The 24,137-nt window shown below is 41.8% G+C and overlaps 1 protein-coding gene across 11 annotated transcripts in view; it reads right to left on the bottom strand.

Moving 5' to 3' along the window:
- Window positions 1-23,441, bottom strand: part of aff2 (AF4/FMR2 family, member 2) — a 587,176-nt gene extending 563,735 nt beyond the window's left edge. For 5 of the 11 annotated variants that reach the window (XR_011343066.1, XR_011343064.1, XR_011343065.1 and 2 more), the window contains exon 1: window positions 23,149-23,419. Coding sequence is in view for 5 of the 11 variants with exons in the window: in XM_069893495.1 (XP_069749596.1) it covers window positions 23,149-23,201 (53 nt within the window). In the remaining 6 variants the exon portion in view is untranslated. Of the gene's footprint in view, window positions 1-23,148 lie in introns of all 11 variants that reach the window. The other 6 variants (XM_069893497.1, XM_069893498.1, XM_069893494.1 and 3 more) reach the window with 4 other exon arrangements.
- Window positions 23,442-24,137: the final 696 nt, after the last annotated feature.

The raw sequence follows: 24,137 nt of genomic DNA on the forward strand, positions 1-24,137 counted from the left end.
GAAACTTAGACACAGGGAGAACACACAAGCTCCTTACAGACAGACAGGAAATTTAAACACATATCACTGGACCTGTAATAATATTGTTCATGATTTTACGAGTGGGATTGTTTAATCATTGGTAGGACATTTGGTTCAATTTCAATTTTCCTCAGTTCAACTGTGAACATTATACTTTTTTTTAAAGCCCCTTTGGTTCATTGTGTTAGTTTAATTTATTGTTTGTTAGATTGTTGCAAATACCTGCAAGGCTGCATCAAACCACCTGCACATTGTATTTCTGCACATGACAAATAAACTCCCATCACCATTAAATATTTATACAAGTCCCAGATATAGTTGTGCCATTCATTGCAGTAAGCAGGCCTTGAAATGCATATTCTCTGCATGTGTTAGCTAATCCAGGCAAATCACAAGCAGATGAAGTAGATACCATCTTAACAACCTGAGGATTGGGGGAAATCAGCCAAGCCCTCAACTCCTGAGAAGTACATCACACAGAGTCTGCAGAGAAGGTTCTGATCTAAATATATACTACTCCATAATGAAATCAGACACAGTCAGCAAACAGTGAAAGGGCAGTGCTTGAAACTTATTGGAAGAAGGTCTGGAGAAGAAAGAAAGGAGTGAAACACAAACATCTGCAGATGTTGTGATTGTTATAAAAACATAGAAATGCTGGAGGAAGCTCTTGCAGCCTCCATAGGAGGTAAAGATATATAACTGGCATCTCAGGCTGAAGCCATTCTTTTAAGGTACGTGTAAAAATGCTGGCAGATGCCTGAATTTAAAGGCTGGGGAGAAGGAAAGAAGGAGAAGGGAGGAGCGCACACCAACAGAGGAAAGGCAATGATTAGATATAAGATAGAACAGGAGACGAAAGGTAAGAATTGATCAGGGAAGGGGTTGGCTCTGTTGATGCAGAGCTGGAGGGAAAGTGAGGAAGAACGAGAAAGTAAAGGTGAAATCATAATAGAGGGGGTGGGGTAGGTGCTAATGGAATCCAGAAGAGTCTATGTTAATGCCATTCGGTTGGAAGGTGCCCAGACAGAATACGAGGTACTATATGTGGTCTCAAACTGGCAGTGCATGAGACGATGGCAGACATATCAACACAGGAATGAGGCGGGGAAATGAAATGTGTTGTCACTGTGAAAATCTCCGCTATTGTGTAGAACAGAGCAAAGACGTGGAATGAAATAATCTCCCATTCTGCGTCCAGTCTCTCCGATATAGAGGAAATCACAGCAGGAGCACCGAATGCAGAGAATGGCCATGGCAGATTCTGGAGTGAAGTATTGCTTCACTTGCAAGGATTGTTTGGGGCCCTGAATGATAAAAATAAATTTGAGTAATTAGGATTTGAAATGAGTTACAAATAGAATGATTGAAATGGATTCAATAGTACTTTGAATACATATTTGTATAAAGTGAAAGGAGAAAATGTTTATGGGAGACATCAGTGGTAAGTGGTTTTTTTTTTTCACAGAAAGTTGTGGGGGCCTGGAATGCATTGCCAGGGATGGTGGTGGATGCTGAAACAATAGCAACATTTAGGAGATTCTGAGACAGACACATGGATGAAAAAAAAAACAGAGGGTTCTGAGGTAGGGAGGGATTAGTTTTTTTTGATAGGTATATACAGTATGCAAGTCGGCCAAAGGGTCTGTACTGTACTGTATTATATTTGAACAACATGAAGAGAGGTATCTGAATCATCAGGGTATCAAGGGTCATGGGGAGATGGCAGAGGAATGGGGCTGAGTGAGAGAATGGATCAGCTCATGATGGAATGGTGGAGTGGCTCGATGTACCGAAAGGCCTGCGTCTACTCCTCTATCTTATGGTCTGTGGTTTAAATTTAAGTGATGTGGGGAAAGAGCAGAAAGTGAAACCAATTGGGATAACAAAGGAAAATGCTGAAAAAACTCAATGGAATGGCAGCATCTACAGAAAGAGAAACCTTCGACAGAATTGATCTCATTGGAATGTTCTTTGAGAAGGACTCGGTGGGCTGAGTGCTTTCTTGCATGCCATAGAGAGCTGGGAGCATCATCATGGAAACCAGCCTCTCCTCTGTCGACACAATCCACACCTACTGTTTCAGGATAACTGCCAACGTGCTGAAGGATCTATCCCAATCCCAGTCAGACTCTCTTCCATTCCTGTCCATGGGCCAGAAGATGCACAAGCTAAACAGCAAACTCCTCCAGATTCAAGGGGAGTTTCTTTCCCTTGAAACAGACCTCCCATCAGTGATGTCCTTGCACTGCATTTTTCTCTTTCACCTGAATTTTGTCTTTGTAACATCCTTGCCTTATTTTAACACTGCACTGTGCATGTCTGCACTACATGCTGTATTTGCATCCCAAGATATAAGAGCAGAAGTAAGCGCATCAGCTCATTGAGTCTGCTACGCCTTTCTAATCATGAGCTGATCCATCCTCTCACTCAGCCCCACTCCCTGGCTTTCTCCCCATAACCCTTGATGGCCTGGCTAATCAAATAACTTCCAATCTCTGCCTTAAATACACCCAATGACCTCAGTTCTACAGCTGCCTGTGGCAACAAGTTCCACAGACTCACAACCCTCTGACTAAAGAATTTTTTTCCACATCCATGTTTTAAATTGATACCCTTTTATTGTGAAGTTTTGCCCTCTTGTCCTACAATCCCTATCATATGTGGGCTGACTTGGTTAGATAGTATACAAAAGAAAGAGTTCACTTTACCTCACTAAATGTGACAATAAATAATTCAATTCAGCATTCTACGACTTAAAAAATGATCTTAAGATCATTCCCACCCTGAGTCCACCTGAACATTTGTCATGATGTGAAATGATGTTTGGTTTTGACTAAAGCTGTTCACTTCCTGTTCTTGTATTTTATTTGAAAGAGAGAGGTTGCAAGAGTTTAATTAAACTCTCCATATAGGCAACAAACATTTGGCCCTCTCCAAACCTACACCAGGCACACATCAAGGCTGAAGTTCCCATGCAATTCTGTCCAGTGCAGAGTTGTCAGAGGTGTTACCTTTCTAGTTGGAAGTTTAAATTGAGGCTTCTACCTGCCTTCTTTAGTGGATTATAATGATCCCACAGCTGGAATTTCAAAATCATTCATCACTCCATCAACAAACATGAAGTGATGAATCTGGTCACTAATAAGTTATTTTCTGTGAGAGCGAACTATGCAGAAGGTAGCTCGTAACAGTGATCAGATATCAAATGTTATTCAGAAGCCACAGAAAATCCTGAGACATTCTGAAGTGGTGAAAGGTGCATTTCTGACTTAGATACACCACTGAGATCGCAGCTTGTTTATATTATTCATATTATGCAGTGGCTTCCTGTCTTTCTGAACGACTGATTAATGAAAAATTAAGATAATTTTGTTTCTATAATCTACATGCCCTGTATCAACATTTGAATCGGGTCAATGATCATGGACTCAATTCCTTATCGCTGCTAACAGCGCACAAAAATGCCCTCAAATTCACAGGCCTGATAAAATGTTCAATTATGCAATAGTGATGTGCAGATGTGTCTTGGAGCCCTCGAGTCTCGTAGCATGGACACGGGGCCTTTGCCCCTCCGACCCAGCCGAAATCACCCACCTACACTGACTCGAGTCACTCATTACTTGCTTTGTAGTTTTTTTCTGTCTTGGAGATACAAGTACTCAATAGGATAACTGAATTGTTTTCATTCTCCCATGTACCAAAATGCAGTCAGAAACTTTGATTTGCGGGCTATCCAGGCAAGTCTGCCTTCCATTATTCACTGATGTTTACTGTAACTTATACCAAAATATTTATATATGTTTATTTTAAATTCTATCCTTATGAATACAGGTATACCCTGTTTTACAAATACTTGCTTTACAAAAATTCACTTTTACAAAAGGATTTGAATAGGTTTTAATGGGTTTTTTCTTTTACAAAAATAGCCTTCAATAGCGATGAATGTCTTTGCTTTTTACACCATTTCCACTTACAAAGGTTTTATATGAATACTCTTGTTTCATAAAGCGAGGTAGAACTGTACATGTTATTATTATGTGCTGTGTATGTGTGCGCACCAAAACAATGTTTCGTCTGGTTGTATATGTACAGTCAGATGACAATAAACTTGAACTTGAAGTCAATTCAAAACAGCAGATAGTCCAACAATAATCTGTGAATAAGTAACAGTGTAAGTCCCGCATCGGACTTGTCAGCCACAAACGAGCCTGCAGCTGACGTGGACATTTACCCCCTCCATAACTCTTCGTCCGTGAAGCCAAGCCAAAGAGAGAGAGGGAGTAGTGTTACACATTGGAGTAGTGCCACCGACCCCAGTTTGAATCAGGCGCTGTCAATAAGGAGTTTGTACAATCACACTTTGTCTGTGTGGGTTTACCCTGGGTGCTCTAGTATCCTCCCACCCTCCAAAATGTACAGGGCTGTTGGTTAATTTGGGTGTAATTGAGTAGCATGGGTTTAAATGGCCAGAATCAGCTTCTACCATGCGATAAACAACATTTTAACATTTAATTTAAATAAGTCAAATAGTTCAGGAGGTAGTGAAAAGTATAAGGACATAGTATACTTAGCAAGTGCAAGGGCATTATCCTTTGCCAGGGTGAGGCCCATTTAAGAATCTGATCACAGTAGGAAAGAAACTGCTCTTGAATCTGCAGGTTTTATGCTTTCAAGCCCATGTACCTGATGGAAGGAGGGAGAAGAGTGTGGATGAATCCTTTAATATGTTGGTAATCTACCCAACACAGTGAAGTGGTACAGACAGAGTTGATGAAGGGAGGTTGGTTTGTGTGATGGTCTGAAGTGTGTTCACATTCTGTGGTTTCTTGCAGACTTGGGCTGTGATGCATCAGGACAGGATACTTTCTAAGCTACACCTGTAAACATTGGTCAGAGACCTCGGGGAGGTGCCAAATTTCCTCAGGCTTATCAGATGTTTTTTGTGCAATTTCCAACATGATTAGAACAGGATAGGTTGTTTTTTTTTTTTTTTTTATTTTTTTTTTTCACACCATAAATCACATTAGCCATGATATACACTATTTCTTTTTCACACATATACAGTGACTTTTTCTCCCCCCCCCCTTTCCTCCCAAACCACCCCCCCCTCTCATCCATTTTAGGTATACAATCTAGGTTGCATTAAGCCAGTCAGACAATGTTGTCATTCATCAAAATTGCACCAGAAATTCTACTGAGTCCATTCTTTTCTTTCCTTCTCCTTCCATCAACTTAGGTAATGTTTGTCCCCGGTAGGTTTTCGCTATTGTATTTAATGTAAGGCTCCTATACTTGTTCGAATATTTCAATATTATTTCTTAACCAATATGTTATTTTTTCTAATGGAATACATTTATTCATTTAAATTTGGTAGTTTCTTCCTTTTAATTTGGTTATGTATTCCATTAATATTTAAAGACATATAGTTCAGCGTAGCCCTTTTATATTTTGTTTATCTTCTCTTTCCGTTTTTCCATCATTACCTTTCCTCCTTTTCCATTTCTGTTTTCTTATTTTCAACTCTTTATAAGACAACATTCCTACAACATCTAACATTTTCCTTATTCTCCTATTTCTATCTTATTTATCCCCAATCTCCCCTTCACCTCCTGAGTTGTCCTTTATCCCTTGTCGGACAACCACATCTCCCCTCTCCATTTGGATTTGCGAATCCACTCGCAAGCGTCAACTGATTTTGCAGTGACCGCTATTTCCCCCCACCCCGCCTCCCCCAGAAAAGATTTCACTTTTCATATGTCACAAAGGTCCCTCTTTTAATTCCCTCCTTATTCTCTCTATTCCATTACCTTCCCTTATTAATTCTTGTCTATACTATCTATATTTTCCTCTAAGTACAGATACATTCATGTATGCTCATTGTCTCTATTCACTCTTATACCTCTTTACCTGCATACATATCAATCGTGATCATTTTTACTCTCATTACCCGTCTTCATCCCTCAGTCTATTTTTGTCTTTACCCACATACATATCAGTCGTGATCATTTTAACTCTCATTACCCGTCTTCCTCCCTCAGTCTATTTTTGTAATTGTTCTGCAAATTTTCGTGCTTCTTCTGGATCCGAGAATAGTCTGTTTTGTTGTCCTGGAATAAATATTTTCAATACCGCTGGATGCTTTAGTATAAATTTATACCCTTTCTTCCATAAAATCGCCTTTGCTGTATTGAACTCTTTTCTCTTCTTTAGGAGTTCAAAACTTATATCTGGATAAATGAAGATTTTTTGCCCTTTATACTCCAGTGGTTTGTTGCCCTCTCTTACTTTTTCCATTGTCTTCTCCAGTACCTTTTCTCTTGTAGTATATCTTAGGAATTTTACTACAATAGATCTTGGTTTTTGTTGTGGTTGTGGTTTAGAGGCCAATACTCTATGTGCCCTTTCTATTTCCATTTCATGCTGTAGTTCTGGACATCCTAGGGTCTTAGGGATCCACTCTTTTATAAACTCCCTCATATTCTTGCCTTCTTCATCTTCCTTAAGGCCCACTATCTTTATGTTATTTCTTCTGTTATGGTTTTCCATTGTATCTATTTTTTGAGCTAGTAGTTCTTGTGTCTCTTTAGTTTTTTTATTAGATTTCTCCAATTTCTTTTTTAAGTCTTCTACCTCCATTTCTGCTGCTACTGCCCGCTCTTCCATCTTGTCCATTTTTTTTCCCATTTCTGTTAAGGTCATCTCCATTTTAATTATTTTCTCTTCTGTGTTGTTTATTCTTTTTCTTAAATCCTTAAATTCCTGTGTTTGCCATTCTTTAAATGACTCCATGTATCCTTTAATAAGAGCAAGTATATCCTTTACCTTGCCTATCTTTTCTTCTTCTATTTCACCATACTCTTCCTCTTCCTCTTCTTCTTCCTCTGGGTTGACCATCTGTTGTTTCTTTGTTGCCCTTTCCTCCTCTTCTTTCTTGTTTCTATTGTCTTCTGTGGTCTCTTCTTGCTGCAGGTGTTCTGCAGCTGTCGTTGCCGGCTGTGGAGATCGACTCCCCAGCTGGTCCCCCCTCCCGTCGGTGTGTTTTTTTTCATTCGCATCGCGGTTGCGCACTTTTGCTCGGCTCTGCGAGCCATTTTTGTAGTCCATTATTTACCGACCTGAGGGAGCGGGTTTCTCTCTCCGCAGCGGGCCTCTTCGGACAGGTAAGGCCTTCACCTTTTTCCTCCTTTGTCTTCTCTTCCTCTCTTCTTACCGTTGCTTTCGACTTTTCTTTTTTTGTCGCCATCTTCTTTCCACCTTTATACTCACTTTTCTGTAACTTTTATTTCTGTGCCTTTGTGTTTTCTCTTGTTTTTCCCGACTTTTCTGGAGAGGGCTGGAGTTCACCGTCCGGCCACTACTCCATCACGTGACTCCTCTACCGAACAGGATAGGTTGTTGATGATATGTAGCCCTAAGAACTCTGCACTATCTCCACTTCCAGCACAATTAGAACATGGAAACTACAACACAATACAGTCCCTTCAGTCCCTGTTAAGAGTAGCTGACTCCCCCAGCCTCGGCCCTTAATGTTGTAAGAGCAGCTGACTCCCGCGCCCCCCCCCCCCAGCATTAGCCCTTAATATTCTAAGAGTACTGACTCCCCCAGCCTCACAGGCAGTGCATTCCAGATTCTAACCACCCTCCAGTGAAAGAATTAACCCTCAAATCCCCTTAAACCTCTCTCTCCTTCCCTGAAATTAGAGCCTCCTAGTTCTAGATGCCTCTGGTTTAGGTGAAAGTTTCCTTCCACCTGCTGCCTATATACTCCTCATAACTTTGTACACCAGTTGTCAAAACAAGCAATACACCAGAAGCAGATGGAATGCCAGTGTATCAACAAAAATGGAGGAAGATATTTCCTTTGAAAGTGCAGCAATTTGGAGAAAAAAGATACAGAAACTTCTAGCAAAGTTAAGAGTTGGTTCTGTCCAACAGCCCGTTATGAGCAGTTTTATTTTTAACACCAATGAGAACAGTCCCGTTCATTGGCCATTCTCCAAGGGCCCTGTAAATTGTCTTTCATGCACAGAACAAAATAGCTTTTATTAAAAGACCAGCCTCTCTTTTGAAACATGCTTTTGAAATTTGTCCACAGTTATTTCCAAAGACCTTGTCCAATATGACTGTACACATGTGTGTGTGGTGGGAGAATGAGTGAACAGAGAAGAAATGAAGAAGGGGAGACATTATAATGATGTCGTGTGCAGCTTTGCACGTGGTTGTTGCATTTTAAAACCTCATAATATTTTAATGTAATTTTTACTTCAAAAAGGTAATCATTTATGGCTAGAAATTGTGGGGATTTTTTGGACAAAATTAGCCACAGTCCTCAAGTCTGCATAACAATTACCCAAAACACTCAGGAGATTGAGCAGCATCTTTGAAGAGGGAAATAGTGAACAGTTTGAATGGGGGATCTGTCAGTAGGAGTGGAACAGTGAGAAAACAAGTGTGTTTTAAATTGCAGAAAGAGGGAAGGAAGCATGTGCAGAGATCCGTGAAGACCAAGGTTTCCAGGTAACACAGTTGCTTCCAGTGTCTGAGAGTTCTCAATAAGTTCGCGTGTGAATCCAAGTGGTGAGGGGTGGGATTCACGTGGAATTAGTTGGGAGCCAGAGGCTTTTGTTGAGGAACATGTGGGTGCGAAATTGAGTTTTTTTGGCAACACCTCATCAGAGAGGGAAACAGAGGATGAGTGAGACAAATGAGATGAACAAAAATCCCAGCAGTCACAGAATCAGAACTTCTGCAAGGAGCGTGTTCCTTATAGTTTGAACTTTGAATAAATGGGAAGGGGGGGAGAGGGAGGGAAGGGAGGGGGGAAAAAGGGGAGAAAATGACACTGTATATATTCAAGAGAAAAATGTCTGTATGTATTTTGGTCAGTATGGTTTATAGTGTGAAAAATAAAAAAAATTAAAAAAGAAAGCTCAAGTCAAAAAAAAAGGAGCGTGTTCGTGGATTGAACAATAATTGAGACAACAAGTAAGAGAATCCTTCCAATTTCATCCTATTGGTACTAACAGTGATTCTGACGATGCGTTCCTGTACTGTGAGAAGTTTAAAGCCTGGCCAATGAGAAGAAAATTATCCCCAATACTTTACCCTGAGAGAAATAGGTTTATTGAATAAAATGGAGATAGGAAAAGAGTTATTGGATTATGTAAAATCATCATGTGCTACTATTCTCTCTTTGTTTAAAATAGAACTGGGGCAGTGAGGCTTAATATCGCAAGATTAACAAAGTAAATCTCCCTGAACTCAAGTAATCTAGGACACAGAGAGCAATTACACAGCAGTAAACAACACTAATTCGACACAAATGTTCTCCAAACAACTGAGCATGCAATTTCTAACAGCATTGAAGCCTCCCTTCAGAATAAAGCATTGAATCAGAGGGCAGGAAAGCAGTGTCTGGTTTTTACATTTAATTATCAGAATTTACAACAGAGGAACAGGCCATTCAGCCCCACTGATACTACTCCTCTCATCTCATCAGCTCACCCTCTCCCACCCTATTCCATTCTTCCTTGTCTCATCAGCACTCCCTTTAATAATGTCCAGTGTTCTCACTGTGACCGCACAGTGGTTCAGCTCATAGAGGTGCTCGATTAGAACTCTGATAAAGTGGATTTGATTGTGATTCTCCAGTGCTCATGCTGTGGAGTCCACAGGCTGTACCTCAGAGTAGCTGGGTGCCTGCTGTGTGGAATCCGCACACCATACCTGTGGCCAGCAGAGTAACTGCTGAGTGCTCACTGTGTAGAGTCTGCATGCTGTATCTGTGGCCAGCTGGGTTACTGCTGAGTGCTCACTGTGTGGAGTCTGCATGCTGTACCTGTTGCTGGATGGGTTACTGCTGTGCTCCGACTGAGTGAAGTTCACACTCTGTACCTGTAGCAGGCTGGCTTACTGCTGGGTGTGCATTGTGTGAAGTCTGCACGCTGTACTTGTGGACCGATGGGGTACTGCTGAGTGCTGGAGTCCAGACACCATACCTGTGGCCAGATGAGTTAAAATAGGGTGCTGGTGTCCTTCCACAGCACAAAGATATGCTTAATGATAAGTTAATTGGCCACTTGAACCTGTCCCTGGTTCACAGGTAGGATCTAGAGAGCATTGATGGGAATGAGGGAAGAATGAAATGCAGCGAGTGACAGATTAATGAATGGTGCCACAGAGTCACTGGGCCTATAAATTTATTTCTGTGTTGTATCACCTCGTGACTAGCCCTCGTGGTAAAGAGTTCCCCGCTCTTACTGGTGAATTCCCCTTTGGATCGGTCAGTGATTTGGCTTCTACTAGACCTGAGCTCTCCAAAAAATGGACAGGTCACCTCCACTTTTAACCCATCATTTCATCATCTCCCTACCCACGGCAGCAAAGCTTCCTTGTACAGGTGTTCCTCAACTTATGATGGGATTGCATTCTGACGAACCCATCGTAAGTTGTTAAAAAAAAAATACAGGTATACCTTGTATAACACCGACAGCACTGTATCATTCCCAACACTGATCCCATTACTACGCTCCCTTCCCATAGCCTTTTATCATTCCCAATACTGATCCCACTGCACAGCTTTCTCCCAACGGCACTATATCATTCCCCACACTGATCCCGCTCTCTCCCAACAGCGCTGTATCAGTCCCTACAAGCTTTCTGACTGAACTAAAAGAAATGATTGACCAAGGAGGCTACAAAGAATTCACCTTAGAAGAATTATCAACATTTATTAGAAAAATCAATGATGCTTCCAATAACCTTACCTTAACGTATTAAAGAAAGTAAATAATGATAGTCATAACATCGTAACGTCAAAAAATCACCATAAGAAGGGAAGCAACTATACTCATTCAGATGGTCCAGAGGACAAACAACAAATGCCCAGACAGATGGTCTCAAGCTCATCACCTGGGCCTTTGTTGTTCTTGCAGGATGAAAGGGAAGAATTCGGAATCAAACAGATTGACATCTGACACAGTACCAGCACATTTAACAGGAAACTAGATGGATTCAAGCTACTCTCATAAACCACGAGGAAATATCTCAGGATCAGTTGAGAATGGGTAAACCAAACGCAAATTATCCCATTTTGGATTAACATTGATGGTTCCTTTACCTTCACTCTGTCAGAATCCTAGAACATAACCTGAATGAAGAAATGAATGAGTGTTTATTGTCATGTACATATGTATAATATACAGATGCTATGAACATCTGACTTGCTGCAGATTCTCAGTTTAATAATAAACACACAAACAACTATTATGTATAATCAACATACAAAACCATAAGACAAGATGACACTGGAGTGGAATTAGACCATTCAGCACATCAAATCTGCCCAGACATTACATCATGGCTGACTGACTATTCTTTTTGACTCTATTCCTCTATAACCCTTGATCCCTTCCCAATTAAGAACCTATCTACCTCCCCAATGACTTGGCCTCCACATCCGTCTGTGGCAATGTATTCCACAGATTGACTGCCCTCTGGGCAAAGAAATTCCTCCTCTTCTCTATTCTAAAGGGACATTTTTCTGCTCTGAGGTTGTGCCATCTTGTCCGAGACTCCCTCACAAGAGGAAACATCTTCACCATCTCCTCCCTATCCAGGCCTTTCAGTGTTTGATATGAGATTTCCACAACCACCACCCCCCCAACCCCACCACCACCCAACACATCATTTTAAGATCCAGCATCTATAATTCCAGAGTCATCAAAAGCTCTTCATATGATAAGCCTTTCATTCCAGGAATCATTTGAGTGAATGTCCTCTGGACCCTCTCTACTGCTAACACATCCATCCTTAAATCAGGAACCATGAGGAGGAAAATAAAAATATGAAAGAGAAAATAGAATAAATATTCACAATTGGCCGATAGTGCAACCATGTCTTGTCAGTAGTTTAGCTAGATCTTTGGTGGTCTTGATTCAGTGTCATGGTTCACTTGACACAGGGAGGTTCAAAAGCCTGATAGCTGTTGGAAATAAACTATTCTTGAACCCAGAGGTTCTGGACTTCAAGCTTCTGAATCATCTGGCTGATGGTAACAGTGAGAAGAAGTTGCGTCCAAGGTGAGGGGAATCTGTTATGATGTTGACTGGCTTCTTGAGACACCTCAAGTAGATGTTCTGAATGGCAAGGATGTTGGTGCCTGTGATGGATGTGGTCGTGTCTCAGCTATGCCAACAGCACTGTAAGTGTGCCTTTACCTTGCAGATCAGAGTGCATTGAGAAGTAGAATGACCACCACCAGCACCTGATGCCCAGGCCCTGAAATCTTTCTCGGGAGCCGGTCCACCACTACATGAGCTGTTTCATAGAGGTGCCCACTGCGCAGTTTCATGATATGCACCAATACATTTATTATATAGACTACTCCTGCACACTGTGCACTCACTTGCCCTCATTTTCTGTCTGAACACACCCTGGTGGTTCATTTTGCCACCAAGAGCTGAGGGAGGTCCAGTGGAGATATCTGTTTGAGGGAGTCCTCCCTGTTCCATTGAAGACCAGGGGTGGAAAGTGTTGCACTGAGCTGTACCGTGTAACAGATTTTTAAGTTTGTTTACCGACTTTCCAACTGCCTGTCATTTGTGCTGGGGTGGGAGGAGACAGTGTACCTGGAATATACAGAGTGTGAGAGGTTGCAGCCTCTATTTGAGTATCTAAAGAGGCTGCTCATCAGGTTCTAGCTACATTTCAGTCCCACGCTCCTGATTCTCTATCATCTGGTGGGTGGGGGGGGGCAGTGTTTGGTCGCTCGGGGGATCTCTTGGTTGGTTTATTCCTTGGCCTGGCCAAGTTGACCATCTAGGCAGTGGGCAGTCGAGGGTTCAGCACGGGCTGACTGCCCGCCAACTTCCAGGGTTATGTTCATGCCTCTGGAGAAGGAGCACAGGCTGTCTACAGATGCGATGGGGGATTTCCGGGACAAGTGGGCACCACAGGAGCTTGAGTGTGTTCTGGACAGTCATGATCATGTTATAATTTGAACATGTAAAAAGTGAGTTTCTGAAATAGTGTAATATTATGTTCATGTGATTTCTTGTAATCACTAAATAAAACACCTTTGTAAAGCGTGGGGTGGTGGGGGGGGGAAATCACCTGAGACAAAAGCAATCTGTTCCAACAATACCTAAGTCCCATTGATAAACTTCAGAACCTCATGATGGATTTTGACTCAAGGCCAATTCACTCTGTTAACATTTTATTTTATTGCTCACATATTGAATATCGCAAAAATATGTCAGCACTTGTCCACCCCAATGACCCCTGAATGGTTAAAAGTCAATGATGTTCAAGGGTCTGGACAAACAGATAGATCTGATTGGATCAGGCCAGCTGATTTAATTTGCTCAAGGACATTGCCGAACAGATGTGTTTTATGGCAATCCACCAATCTCATGGCCACCATCATCTTTTGAACAAATGCCACCTTTATTTATTTACTTGAATTTACATTCCCACCTGCAGCGATGGAATATAAACTCACATCACTAGATCCTGAAGTCTGCCTGCTATACCAGTGAATTAATGGCAGCTCTATCATACTCTTTAAGAATCTCAGGGTTATATGTGATGTCATATACATACTCTGGCAATAAATATGAACTTTGAGGAAGCACATTGGGAGGTTTGGGAGGGAGAAATTCAAACATCTCGATTTTCAGGACTGCAGCCATTGCAGCAAATGGAGGGCATTCTGCCATACTTCTCCTGTTACCTCAATAGTGCGGTCAAAGTTCAGATTTATTGTCAGAGTGGATACATGACATCACATACAACACTGAGATAGTTTTCCCTGCGGTAGTCAACTACTGTACTCAAGGAAGTATATGTATACAAAAGAGAAAAATGTAAACCAAGAAAGACATAAACAAACTGACTGTGCAATACAGAAGAAAAAATAAGTATTCAGTAATAAATAATGTTCAAGGTAAGAGTCCCTGATAGATTATGTTGTTGAGGAGTCTGACAGTGGAGGGGTAGCCACTGTTCCTGAACCTGGTGGTACAAGTCTTGAGGCACAAATACCTCTTTCCTGATGGCAGCAGCAAGAATAGAGCACATCCTCGGTAGTGTGATCCTTGATGAGTAGGGCTGCTCTCCAACAGCGGGTGTAGATTTTCTCGACAAGTAGTCGTACCTTTGTGTGGAGTTCACCAAAGAATGCCTGGGCTCCGCGTTAGAATTTAAACCAGATGTGAAGCCTGGGGAATTGCAGTAACGCGGTGTAGAGTTACCCTGGATGAACTCCTGTCATACTGAGCCACAAAGGAGATAGGAAAAAAACTGCAGCATACTCCGGAGCCTGGGACCACATGCTATCCAATGCAAAACTATCCAGCTCACTTCATTCAAATGATGCTGATGGGAGCTGAAGCCCGTATGAGTTATCATGCAGGTCAGAGAAAATACAAAACTGGTTAGTATCCAGCATCTCAAACTATAATTCAATGTTAATCCAAATGATAATCACCAGACCCTCTTCTGTAATTACTTTGTAGATAAGAGTTTACACAGCGTCAACAGATAGCTGCCTTTCCAGTGACAGAGGTACAATGAGCCTGTTTCACTGCCACTTGAGCCTGCATTTGTCCTCAGAGGTCGGGGCTCACAGGGCTAGTAATGGTAATTATTTAAACAAATAAAGTGACAAGAAGCACTTCTATAATGTAAGGGCACCTCGACTCATCATGTCAGTGCAAAGCAGATCCAGGAAAACCTCCATGACACTTCAAAGGTGCCAGGGTTTATGAAAGTTGTAACAGCAGACGACTTCAATCACATCTCTCCGAGGCGGGGACAATGAATGTTTGTCCACAATGCTCTTGTAAAAGTGATGGGTTTGCAGTTGCATGTTAACACCTTAACCGACTAACCCTGTAAGTCTCTGGAATGTGGAAGGCAATCGGAGGAAACCCACGCAGACAAGGGGAGATCGTGCAATCTCCTTACAGACTGTGGTGGAATCAAACCAATTCGCTGGTGCTGTAATGTGCTAACAGCTTTGCTAACTGTGCCACCCATCAATTAAGAACCCCGTAAAATTGACTCCCCCAAAACACCATTGCTTGCTAACTGATGCCAGTGTACAGACTGTTGGAGTATTGAAAATGGCCTGAATCAGCTTGAGCAGATCTGAAGAGGGTGTAGGTCACACTTCAACAAATCATTCCATCTTCTGGCAACAAAGATGATAAGTGACCTGATCAGACTGTTTGGATCATAAATATATTATACAGTGGCACCAAATGCTTCCTTGCTGCAGCCAAACAGGTACATGCAATAGACTGATTACAATAGGATACATTAAAGTACCACAATAAGCAAAAATATAGAGGAAGGGATAATAAATATCAAAGGATAGATAAATAAATATTCACAGTTGCAGTTAGTGCAAGAAGTAAAGAGATGTTTCAATAGTGCAGACAGATCTTTTGATGGTCCAGAACTAGTTCATGTTCAGGGTTAAATTAGTAGGGGAGATTCGAGAGCCTAATATCTGTTGGAGAAAATCCATTCTTGAACCTGGAGGTGCTGGACTTTAGGCTTCTGTACCTTGTGCCCAAAGAGAGCAGTGAGAAGTGGTGACGCGGGAGTTGGAGGTTGGATGCCTTCTTGAAGGCAACGTCTCTGAGAGACAAGCACTTAGAATTCCATTTGTATGGATGTTTTACACAGTATCTTTTTCCCCATTGCCTAAAAATCATTGAAAGAGAGGTGTACCTCTGACTCTTCACTCGGGGAAATCCATCATCCGCCACCTTTATTTTCAATGGGTTGAGGGTATCAATTCTCCACTGAAGGGGTTGTGTCCACTCTATGGGAGTGCCTTGTATCTATCGTCTAAAACCTGACAGCTTGACATCAGTAGCAGTATTAATAACATGTGTCAAGCGTATAAATAGACAGTAAGCCAGATTCAAGCCTGAAGATAGACATGAAGTCACCAATTTAGATCAGTAACTGAATCAATGATGTAATGGCACAGAGTGGGAACGAAATATGGTACCAATTCATGGGTTAACATCCAGTCAAATTACGGATCAGGCCCAGTGAGTGGTTAAGTTGCTTCAATCTTTTTATGGAGACAGGATCACTTTGAAGTGTGGAATCAGTTTCATTATTGGTGTATCTTTTACTCAACTTTTTTTTTTGCAATTTGCACATATCAGGGAAGCTTGCCACACAAGCTGAAATTCCTCTTGACTGCAACCAGACAGAACTAACTGCAGACACCATTCCCTCCCCCAATACGTCAGAAGTAATTTCTCTCTCAATTGTCCAAAGTAAGGATTTGAAAAAAAAAAAGCCTCTGTGAAGTCTACTGATGTGCCCTGGCTGTGGAGAAAATCCACTCTCACTCAAAGGCTGCACTGAAATCATTGCTGTCATGCAGGACGATGATTAGATTCAAAGCTGAGATTTCTTCTCACACCACATGGGTAGGGTGCAGTGAAAATGCAGAGGCCAATGGGAAGACTCTGCACACCCCTGCTCTTTACTCCCTGATGGAATTTTATTTTCTGTGCAGGATGCAAATCCTGCATTTTGAGAATTTTTAAATGATTACTGACTTGGAAGCCCATGAAAAGGAGAACCTCCATTTCCACAAAGCCATTCAATATTCAGTGATGTTTATTCTTACAGCCAATTGTATCCAGTGTGGCACAATTTGAATCTTGTACTCCGTGTTGCATTACTGGAAATCTTGCAGATAGTATCGCGAGATTTTGAATCTAGCAGCCAGTATGCAGACAGTAACCTTGCCTCTTCAGCACACTGTGAACTAGCAGCTGGTTCCAGCGATGTTGGTTGAGGGGTAACTATTAGCCAGGCAATAGTTTTGAAACAGTGAGATCCTGAGAGGACTGAAGGACACTTCCTCTAAAAGGCAGCACCGCTGGCACTGCAGCGCTGAGGGTCAGCCGAGGCTGCATGGTTCAAGTCTCAACTTCTGACTTGGAGGCAAGACTGTTTCCAATGAAGTAATGTGACAGCACCAATGTCTACCTCATCCATGGTCTCTACGTCAGGACACTTCCAAGTTCAATTGTGTGAATTAAAATAGTCCATTGCAAATTCCTCAAAGAAACACGATAAGATTAAGCATATCAGAAATAATCATTCTTTTTTTTCTATTTTATTTACAGCACATTTAAATCTGTGATGCCCAGTTACACTCAATTGACTTACAACCCCTGTACATTTTGAAGGGAAGGAGAAAACCCACACAGATACAGGGAGAGCATACAAACTCCTTACAGACAGCGCCGGACACTAATCCTGGTTGCCGGCGCTGTCCTAGTGTCGTGCTAACCGTGCCACCCACATGCTGATCCAACTCCAACTCTGAGAATGTTTATTGATACTAATTTAAATCAGAAACAATTTTGGTGGCTTTCTACTTTCTGAATTTTCCCAACTTTCCAACAGTAGGCCAACTATTTTTAACAATCGGGCCTCACAATGAGTTGGATATCTTCTACTGTCCAATACCCATCAGGTTAGAACCTCGTCTGTACCTCTCTCTACACCTCCTTTAAACTTCAAAACCTATCTCTTTGGTGAATGGTCTTCACATGGTTTCCTAATGTTGAAATAAAAATAGAAAATTCTGGAAACACTCAGGAGGTCAGACAGAATCTGGAAAAGGAGAACCTTTCAAGTCAAAGACCTTTCATCACCATTTTTAACTTCAGACAAATGGTCTTCAAATCTGAAACTTTAACTCTGCTTCTCTCTCCCCAGATACTGCCTGATCTGCTGAGTATTTCCAACATTTTCTGCTTTTTTTTTCAAATCTGTACTTTTTATTTATTATTTATAGGTGTCTAATTTTGATGAACAACACTGCTATGAAATGCAATTTGGACAATTTTGGTGTTCTGGATGTTAATCCAGGAACATAAGGGATAGAAGAAGGAGGCCATTTAGCCCTTCAAACCTGCTTCACCATTCAATAAGACCTTGGCTAATCTGGCCACAAACTCTGCTCCACTTACATTGCTGTTTCCCCATAACTTTTTTAATTCCTCTGCCATTCAAAAATCTACCTATCCGTGACTTAATTACATTTAATGTGGCAGGCTCAGTTGCTTCATTGGGCACAGCTTGCCACAGGTTCAACTGTCTGAGCAGAAAGGCCTGCAAAAGGCAGTGGACATGCCCAGTACATCAAAAAAAGGAATGTGCAGGAATTTTGAGTCAATTCCTGCACAGCATTTATCCTGCAGGACCCCTACTACTTTTTGGAGGAAGTCTACAGTGTAAATCATACTGAAAAAATTTGATGACTGTCATCCACTCTACCAGGAATGGTGCACTCAGGTACTTGCAGTCTAAAAAGGCGCCCAGTGTGAATGACCTAAAGGGCAGTAATTATGTTATTTTTTTCCCCATTAGTTTCCTGACATTTTGCAGTCTAAAAACCATAAGTGTACCAGACAAGCCTTCTGTGCCACAGCACCTCATGATCAATGACTCGCCGGCACTGTACTAAGAAAATTTCTAAGAGCAGAAATGAAAGGAGAAACTGCATAGTCATTTCTCCAGTTGTGAAATCACTAATTGTCTATAAGTATTGACACCTTCATGAAAAAATGTTAAACGAACTTGTATGAAGGTGGGATGTATACAGTTCCCTCCATGCCAATACTCTTTGCCTCCAACCATTGCCTTGTCTTGTATCTCATTCCATTCTAGTGTGGTTCAGTGAGAGGGGGTAGAATCACGGCAGGGGCTGGGGCATTCCCAATGGGTATGGGATGGTAGGGTCGATGGACTCCATCTCCACTCTGTGTGCTTTACCGCTGTCTCACAAAACAATGTTGCACCTCAGTCGAGAACGAGGCCATAACAACTTTATTTCCAATGGCCATCAGACTCAGCAACTCACCCCTTGTTGCATTAATCATAAACTCCTCTGACATCACAAAAGGCCTACCTGCAGTTTTAGAACACTGCTTTATTTCTTACACTATGGTAACTGAATATTTATTATCTATCTTTTGTCTTTATTACTTCTTAATTTAATTTATATTATTGCAGTTTTTTTTTTAAATGAAGTATCTGTTTGGCTGCAGCAAGTAAGAATATTGGTGTCTGTGTGCATTGTATACTGTAGATGATAATAAACTCATAACTGTTATCATTCAGCATAATGTCGGATCTTTGAAAGGCCTCTCCAGTTAACCCAATGATAAAGCATTCTCCAACTTTCTAATGCATAAATCTAACAAATTTTGAGATTTCTTAAAATCTTCTTTGCTCATCTGCAACATCATATCAACAGATCAGAACATAATTTGCAAACAAAAATTAGTTTCCAAATGCTTCATTTTCCCTGAAGAGGTACTCCTTTAAAGATTGTGGTTTCAAAAAGGTCCATCCTACAGACACTTCCTGTTTTGTGCTTTTCACATTATTTTGAAGAGGCAGTTAGTGGCGCATTGCTGAAACCAATATTGTCCCGTCATTTGGATTTTTAGGGCTTTAAAATGCCACAGAAACACAATGTCACACGACAGTGATTACAAGTCTCAACATCCCAACTGCTGAGCACCAACATCATTTCTAAATCAGCATTATGTTTACATTGCATCAAGTAGGTAAACCCTGCCTGGTATACAGTAATTCCACAATGAACTGCATCAAATCATCCATGTTTTTTTGAGAGAGTGTGTGTGTGTGTGTGTGTGTGTGTGTGTGTGTGTGTGTGTGTGTGTGTGTGTGTGTGTGTGTGTGTGTGTGCATATACACATGCCTTCACATACTGAAAACATATTCTGTTACCTATTCTGCACTATTTTTAAGCGACAATATATTTAATTCCACAAGACATTGCCACTGTTTACAGAACCATGGCTGAACTGCAGATTGGAGATACTTGTCAGATGTCACTGAAACAAAATCAACAAATCAAAATAATACAGGTAAACATTCCGAAAACAGAAGCATTTGCATTGAGGAGTAACATGTGCATGGAAATTAACCCAATGATTAATAATTGATCTTGTAAGCAATCTATGTAGTTGAACATTAACACAATCCCTTGGCTTGAAGGAGTAAATCGACTGTTGGTGTTTTGTGTTATTATCCTACTCCAGCAGTAGGAAAAGCTAAACGACAGCACAAACATCCCTCTGCCGAAATGTCAAAGACTCCACCATGTTTTAAAAACAGTAAGCTCAAAGGTCGACACTTGAAGAAGCCAATGTGAGAAGGCCCAGTCTGAGCCAGACTTTATTCTTTATTAATTTTTTTTCTTTAAAAATCCACACTGTACTTTTCAGAGAGCTAAATGCATGCCACAGTGTCAGATCAAATGGGTTTTCAACACAGTTTGACATTCTGAAGGGGATCATATATTCTAAACAATGGTGAACTGTTCCAGGTCAGGCAATACATTCATGTGCAACAGCTGTACCAGATACAATCTTATTAAAGTTGCCTACCAGTTCTGTAAATCTTTCCTCTTAACGCTAATTTGCCAAAAATGGATTTATATTAAATCTGAGACACACACCACCCTGGCTTATTATGAATAGTCTCACAAGACACGCAGAAGGGCAGCGATTTTCTGCAGAACGTCAGCTGAGCAACATTCCACCAAATATTATTTTGTTTTACGAATAAGGTAACCATTAACTAATCATGTGTGTGCCAGGTCAAGGGTTATTGATTTTTAAAAAAAAACACACCGGTCCTCTGTGAATCATCTGGATGAAACAGGTCTCCAAAGAGAAGGTTGTCTCAAGCACATAATGCCCCCCACCCCCTCATGTAAAGCTTTCTTATATAATGCTGGATTAAAGTTAGGTGGTTTTCTTGTTTGTTGATCAGTTTGGCTTCAGGATCACTTATCATAATTACAACAGTTTCGGGGGTAGTTTTAAACATTCATAAAGAACCATAAAATTCTAACTTAGTGAGTCTTATATCAGCATGGAATTATAAATCTATAAATCCATTGCCACAAATCTCACCCCAAAAACCCATTCCATATTAGCATCAGTTAATACCAAAGAGAGCTTCATCCAAAACTCACCCATTCCAAAATCAAGTTCATGCCATTCAATGTTTGTGGGCTTGACACATAATACTATCAGATCTGGATACTTATTGCCACTTTACTGCAAGGAATTACCATAATCTACACCACAGTTAGATAAACACGGATTGGAGTCATTGAAACAAGGCCAACAAGGAGAGGCAAATACAACCACAAAGCAAACAAAGAAAGATTAGCAGCACGTGATCGCTGGTCCATCAAAAATCAAACATTTACCATCATCAAATCAGCTGGTGTCAGATGCATTGTCAACAGACAACAAGAGATGGCATGTGTCACCACAGGACAAGACGTATTCATCACATTTCACTGGTAGGTCTCTAGAATGACATAATGCCACCAAACCGATATGGACTGAATGTACATTGCTATCAGACCAGCAGGGATCAGATATATGTTTGTTATTTACCTGCCAGAGACACAATCTCCTCCACCTGACTGCTGTGATAATGGGTCATGCCAATTATAAAACACTTTTCAAAATTAAAGGGTGTCCACCAATCAAAATGAAGCAACTGAAGACTATTAAAAGAGCAATTAGCACTGGCAGATTCTCAGCCAATGTTGACAAAGTCACCAGAGTTGCAAATGAAAAGAAAAGCAGCACAGAAATAGGCCTTGTGGCCCATCAAGTCCATGCTGCCCACCACTCATTTACATGGATCTGAATTCATTATTCTCTCCACCTCATCAGAATCTGGCACTCTCCTACATGCTAGGAGTAAATTACAGTGGCCAATTACCTCACCAACTTGTACGCCTTTGGGATGTGGGAGAAATCTGGAGCACTCGGGGGGGAACCCATATGCAGTTGCAAAGAGAATATGCAAACTCTGTATAGACAGCAGCCATCATAGGAATTGAACCTAGCGTCTCGAACACTATGAGGCAGTTACTCTATTGGTGCTGCCCTTAGCACCTTTGATGACATTTTGGCAGTAAGCTATTTGTGCACAAAATTCTGTCGAGCAGGTAAAGGCTATTCAGCTTGAGGAGGTTGAATGGGCATAGATGCCCAATTTCTGTTCGAGTTGGTGTGGGGTTGGTCAGGAGGGAGTAGGAACAGTGGGAACTACCATCACTCCAAAGCAGCCAAATGAAGCAGCAAATCAGGTCAACTCAGGAAATTTATCAGTGGATCCAGAGGGGTCCACTTTGTCCACACTGGTTTCCAGGTGGATTCCAAAGTGTTCCCCAGTCCAACTCAAGCCAGGACGCTGATGGTCGAAGCACATTCCACAGTTGATTCCTGCAGGACCACTGTGTCATGACGGGACCCCACACCTACCCCAGTAATAGAGCATCGCCTTAACTTCTTGGAAGACCCTCAAATGACCCTCTCCTGAAGATCCAGACTGATCTTTGCCGTGCATTAACAATGAAAATATGACACAAAGTATTAATGGAATGCCCACATTAAGAGACGCAAGACACTGAGGCAAGTTTCACCCTCACGAAGTTGCAAGAAGGCATTTTGGAGGAAAAGGGAAGAAATTCCCTGTCAACTGAAAGTTTTCAAGCAGACAAAACTATGATCATTCAATCATTCATCCTGCATGTTCCAACCTTTGCAACTATAGGGGGACAGATCTAAGCCAGCTAGGGTTTGGCATGTTGGAGAACAAAAACGTGTATGGGAGAGGAGTGACCTCAAAAAGCCAGAGCAGTTCCCCCACGTTCATTGAAAACATCACTCAGGGATATTCAGATGCAAACTTAAACCTGTCAGTGCTGAATGTCACTAGGTGTCTCTGGTGCGTTATGTGCACAAGGCTCTTGCAAAAAAAAAATAAAATACAACACAAAGAAAACCTTCCAGCAAAATCAGTGTGGCAAAAAAAATGTAGCCGTCCAGAAGGCCAGCGTGCAGCCAGTGGGACTCGCAGGGAAGGGTGCAATCTATCAGCTTTCCACAGTAACAACGGCTGAGACAGGCGCCAGGAACAGCGGAGACGATAGAAGCTTGAACTAATGCATGAAGGAACCTCATTCAAAACAAAAGGAGAGTGAGAGAGAGAGAGAGAGAGAGAGAGACCTACCACGATTGTTCCAGTTCCCAGTCTCTGAAGAAGTCGAACTCGAAAAGGTCCATAGCAGTGCGCTGAGCTCCAAGGAACTAGTGTCCCTGACAGGAGTGGGTCGGCTTGTGCATACGGCAATTGTTCTTGAACTGTCACCGTACTGTACGCGCTGGCTGCCTCTCGCAGTGAGAGAATCTTGGCTGTCTTGGCAGTGCGAGGCAGAATCAACATCTCTCAAACACACACACACACAGACACAGAGAGAGAGAGAGGGAGAGAGAGAGAGAGAGAGAGGGAGGTGGAGCCTCAGTCAGCAAGAAGCCATGACATGGAGCTTGCAAAACAACGCTATCTGCTGTGGATCTGGCACATCAGAGCTGACACTGGCAGGAACAGCTGGATGGAGTAGGTGCCAGTCCCCAAGGGCAGACCCTCGCCCATTCTTTCATCTTCACAATCAATCCATCCCCTTCCCCAAGCAGAGGTCAGGGGCTGACGAATATTCAGTGCTGCGCTTGTGTCCGGTGGTCCAGGATTTTCAACGCCACCTGCTGCTACCTGAGCTCAGGTGAAACGTTTTCCTTCAACTTAGCTGGCATGGGGGCAACCCTGTTGTGCCACCAATCCTCTCCCCTACTCCTCCCCCCCCCCCCCCCCCTGCAATGCTCACCAAACATCAGGAAACCAGATATCAAGGGCAGATTGTGGCCAAGAGGTCAGTCAAATGGATGAACTTCTTGATATTTCTCATACTTATTTGACCCATTGAGTGTATGCTAGCTCAGATCATTCTATCAATTCATTTCCCTACAGCACATTCTCACATATTCCCATCGACCCCATCCCACTCCCTATTCTTCTATCATCGATTACCACCTACTTGATTGGCCACTGGCCACAAAGCCTGTACCTTTTTCCCAGGGCAGGAGTAGCAAACACCAAAGGATATCTGTACAAAGTGAAGGGAGTAACGTTTAGGGGAGACATCAGGGGTAGGTTTTTTTTTT

Source organism: Narcine bancroftii, chromosome 8, assembly GCF_036971445.1.
Source record: "Narcine bancroftii isolate sNarBan1 chromosome 8, sNarBan1.hap1, whole genome shotgun sequence".
In the NCBI taxonomy this organism is placed as follows: domain Eukaryota; kingdom Metazoa; phylum Chordata; class Chondrichthyes; order Torpediniformes; family Narcinidae; genus Narcine; species Narcine bancroftii.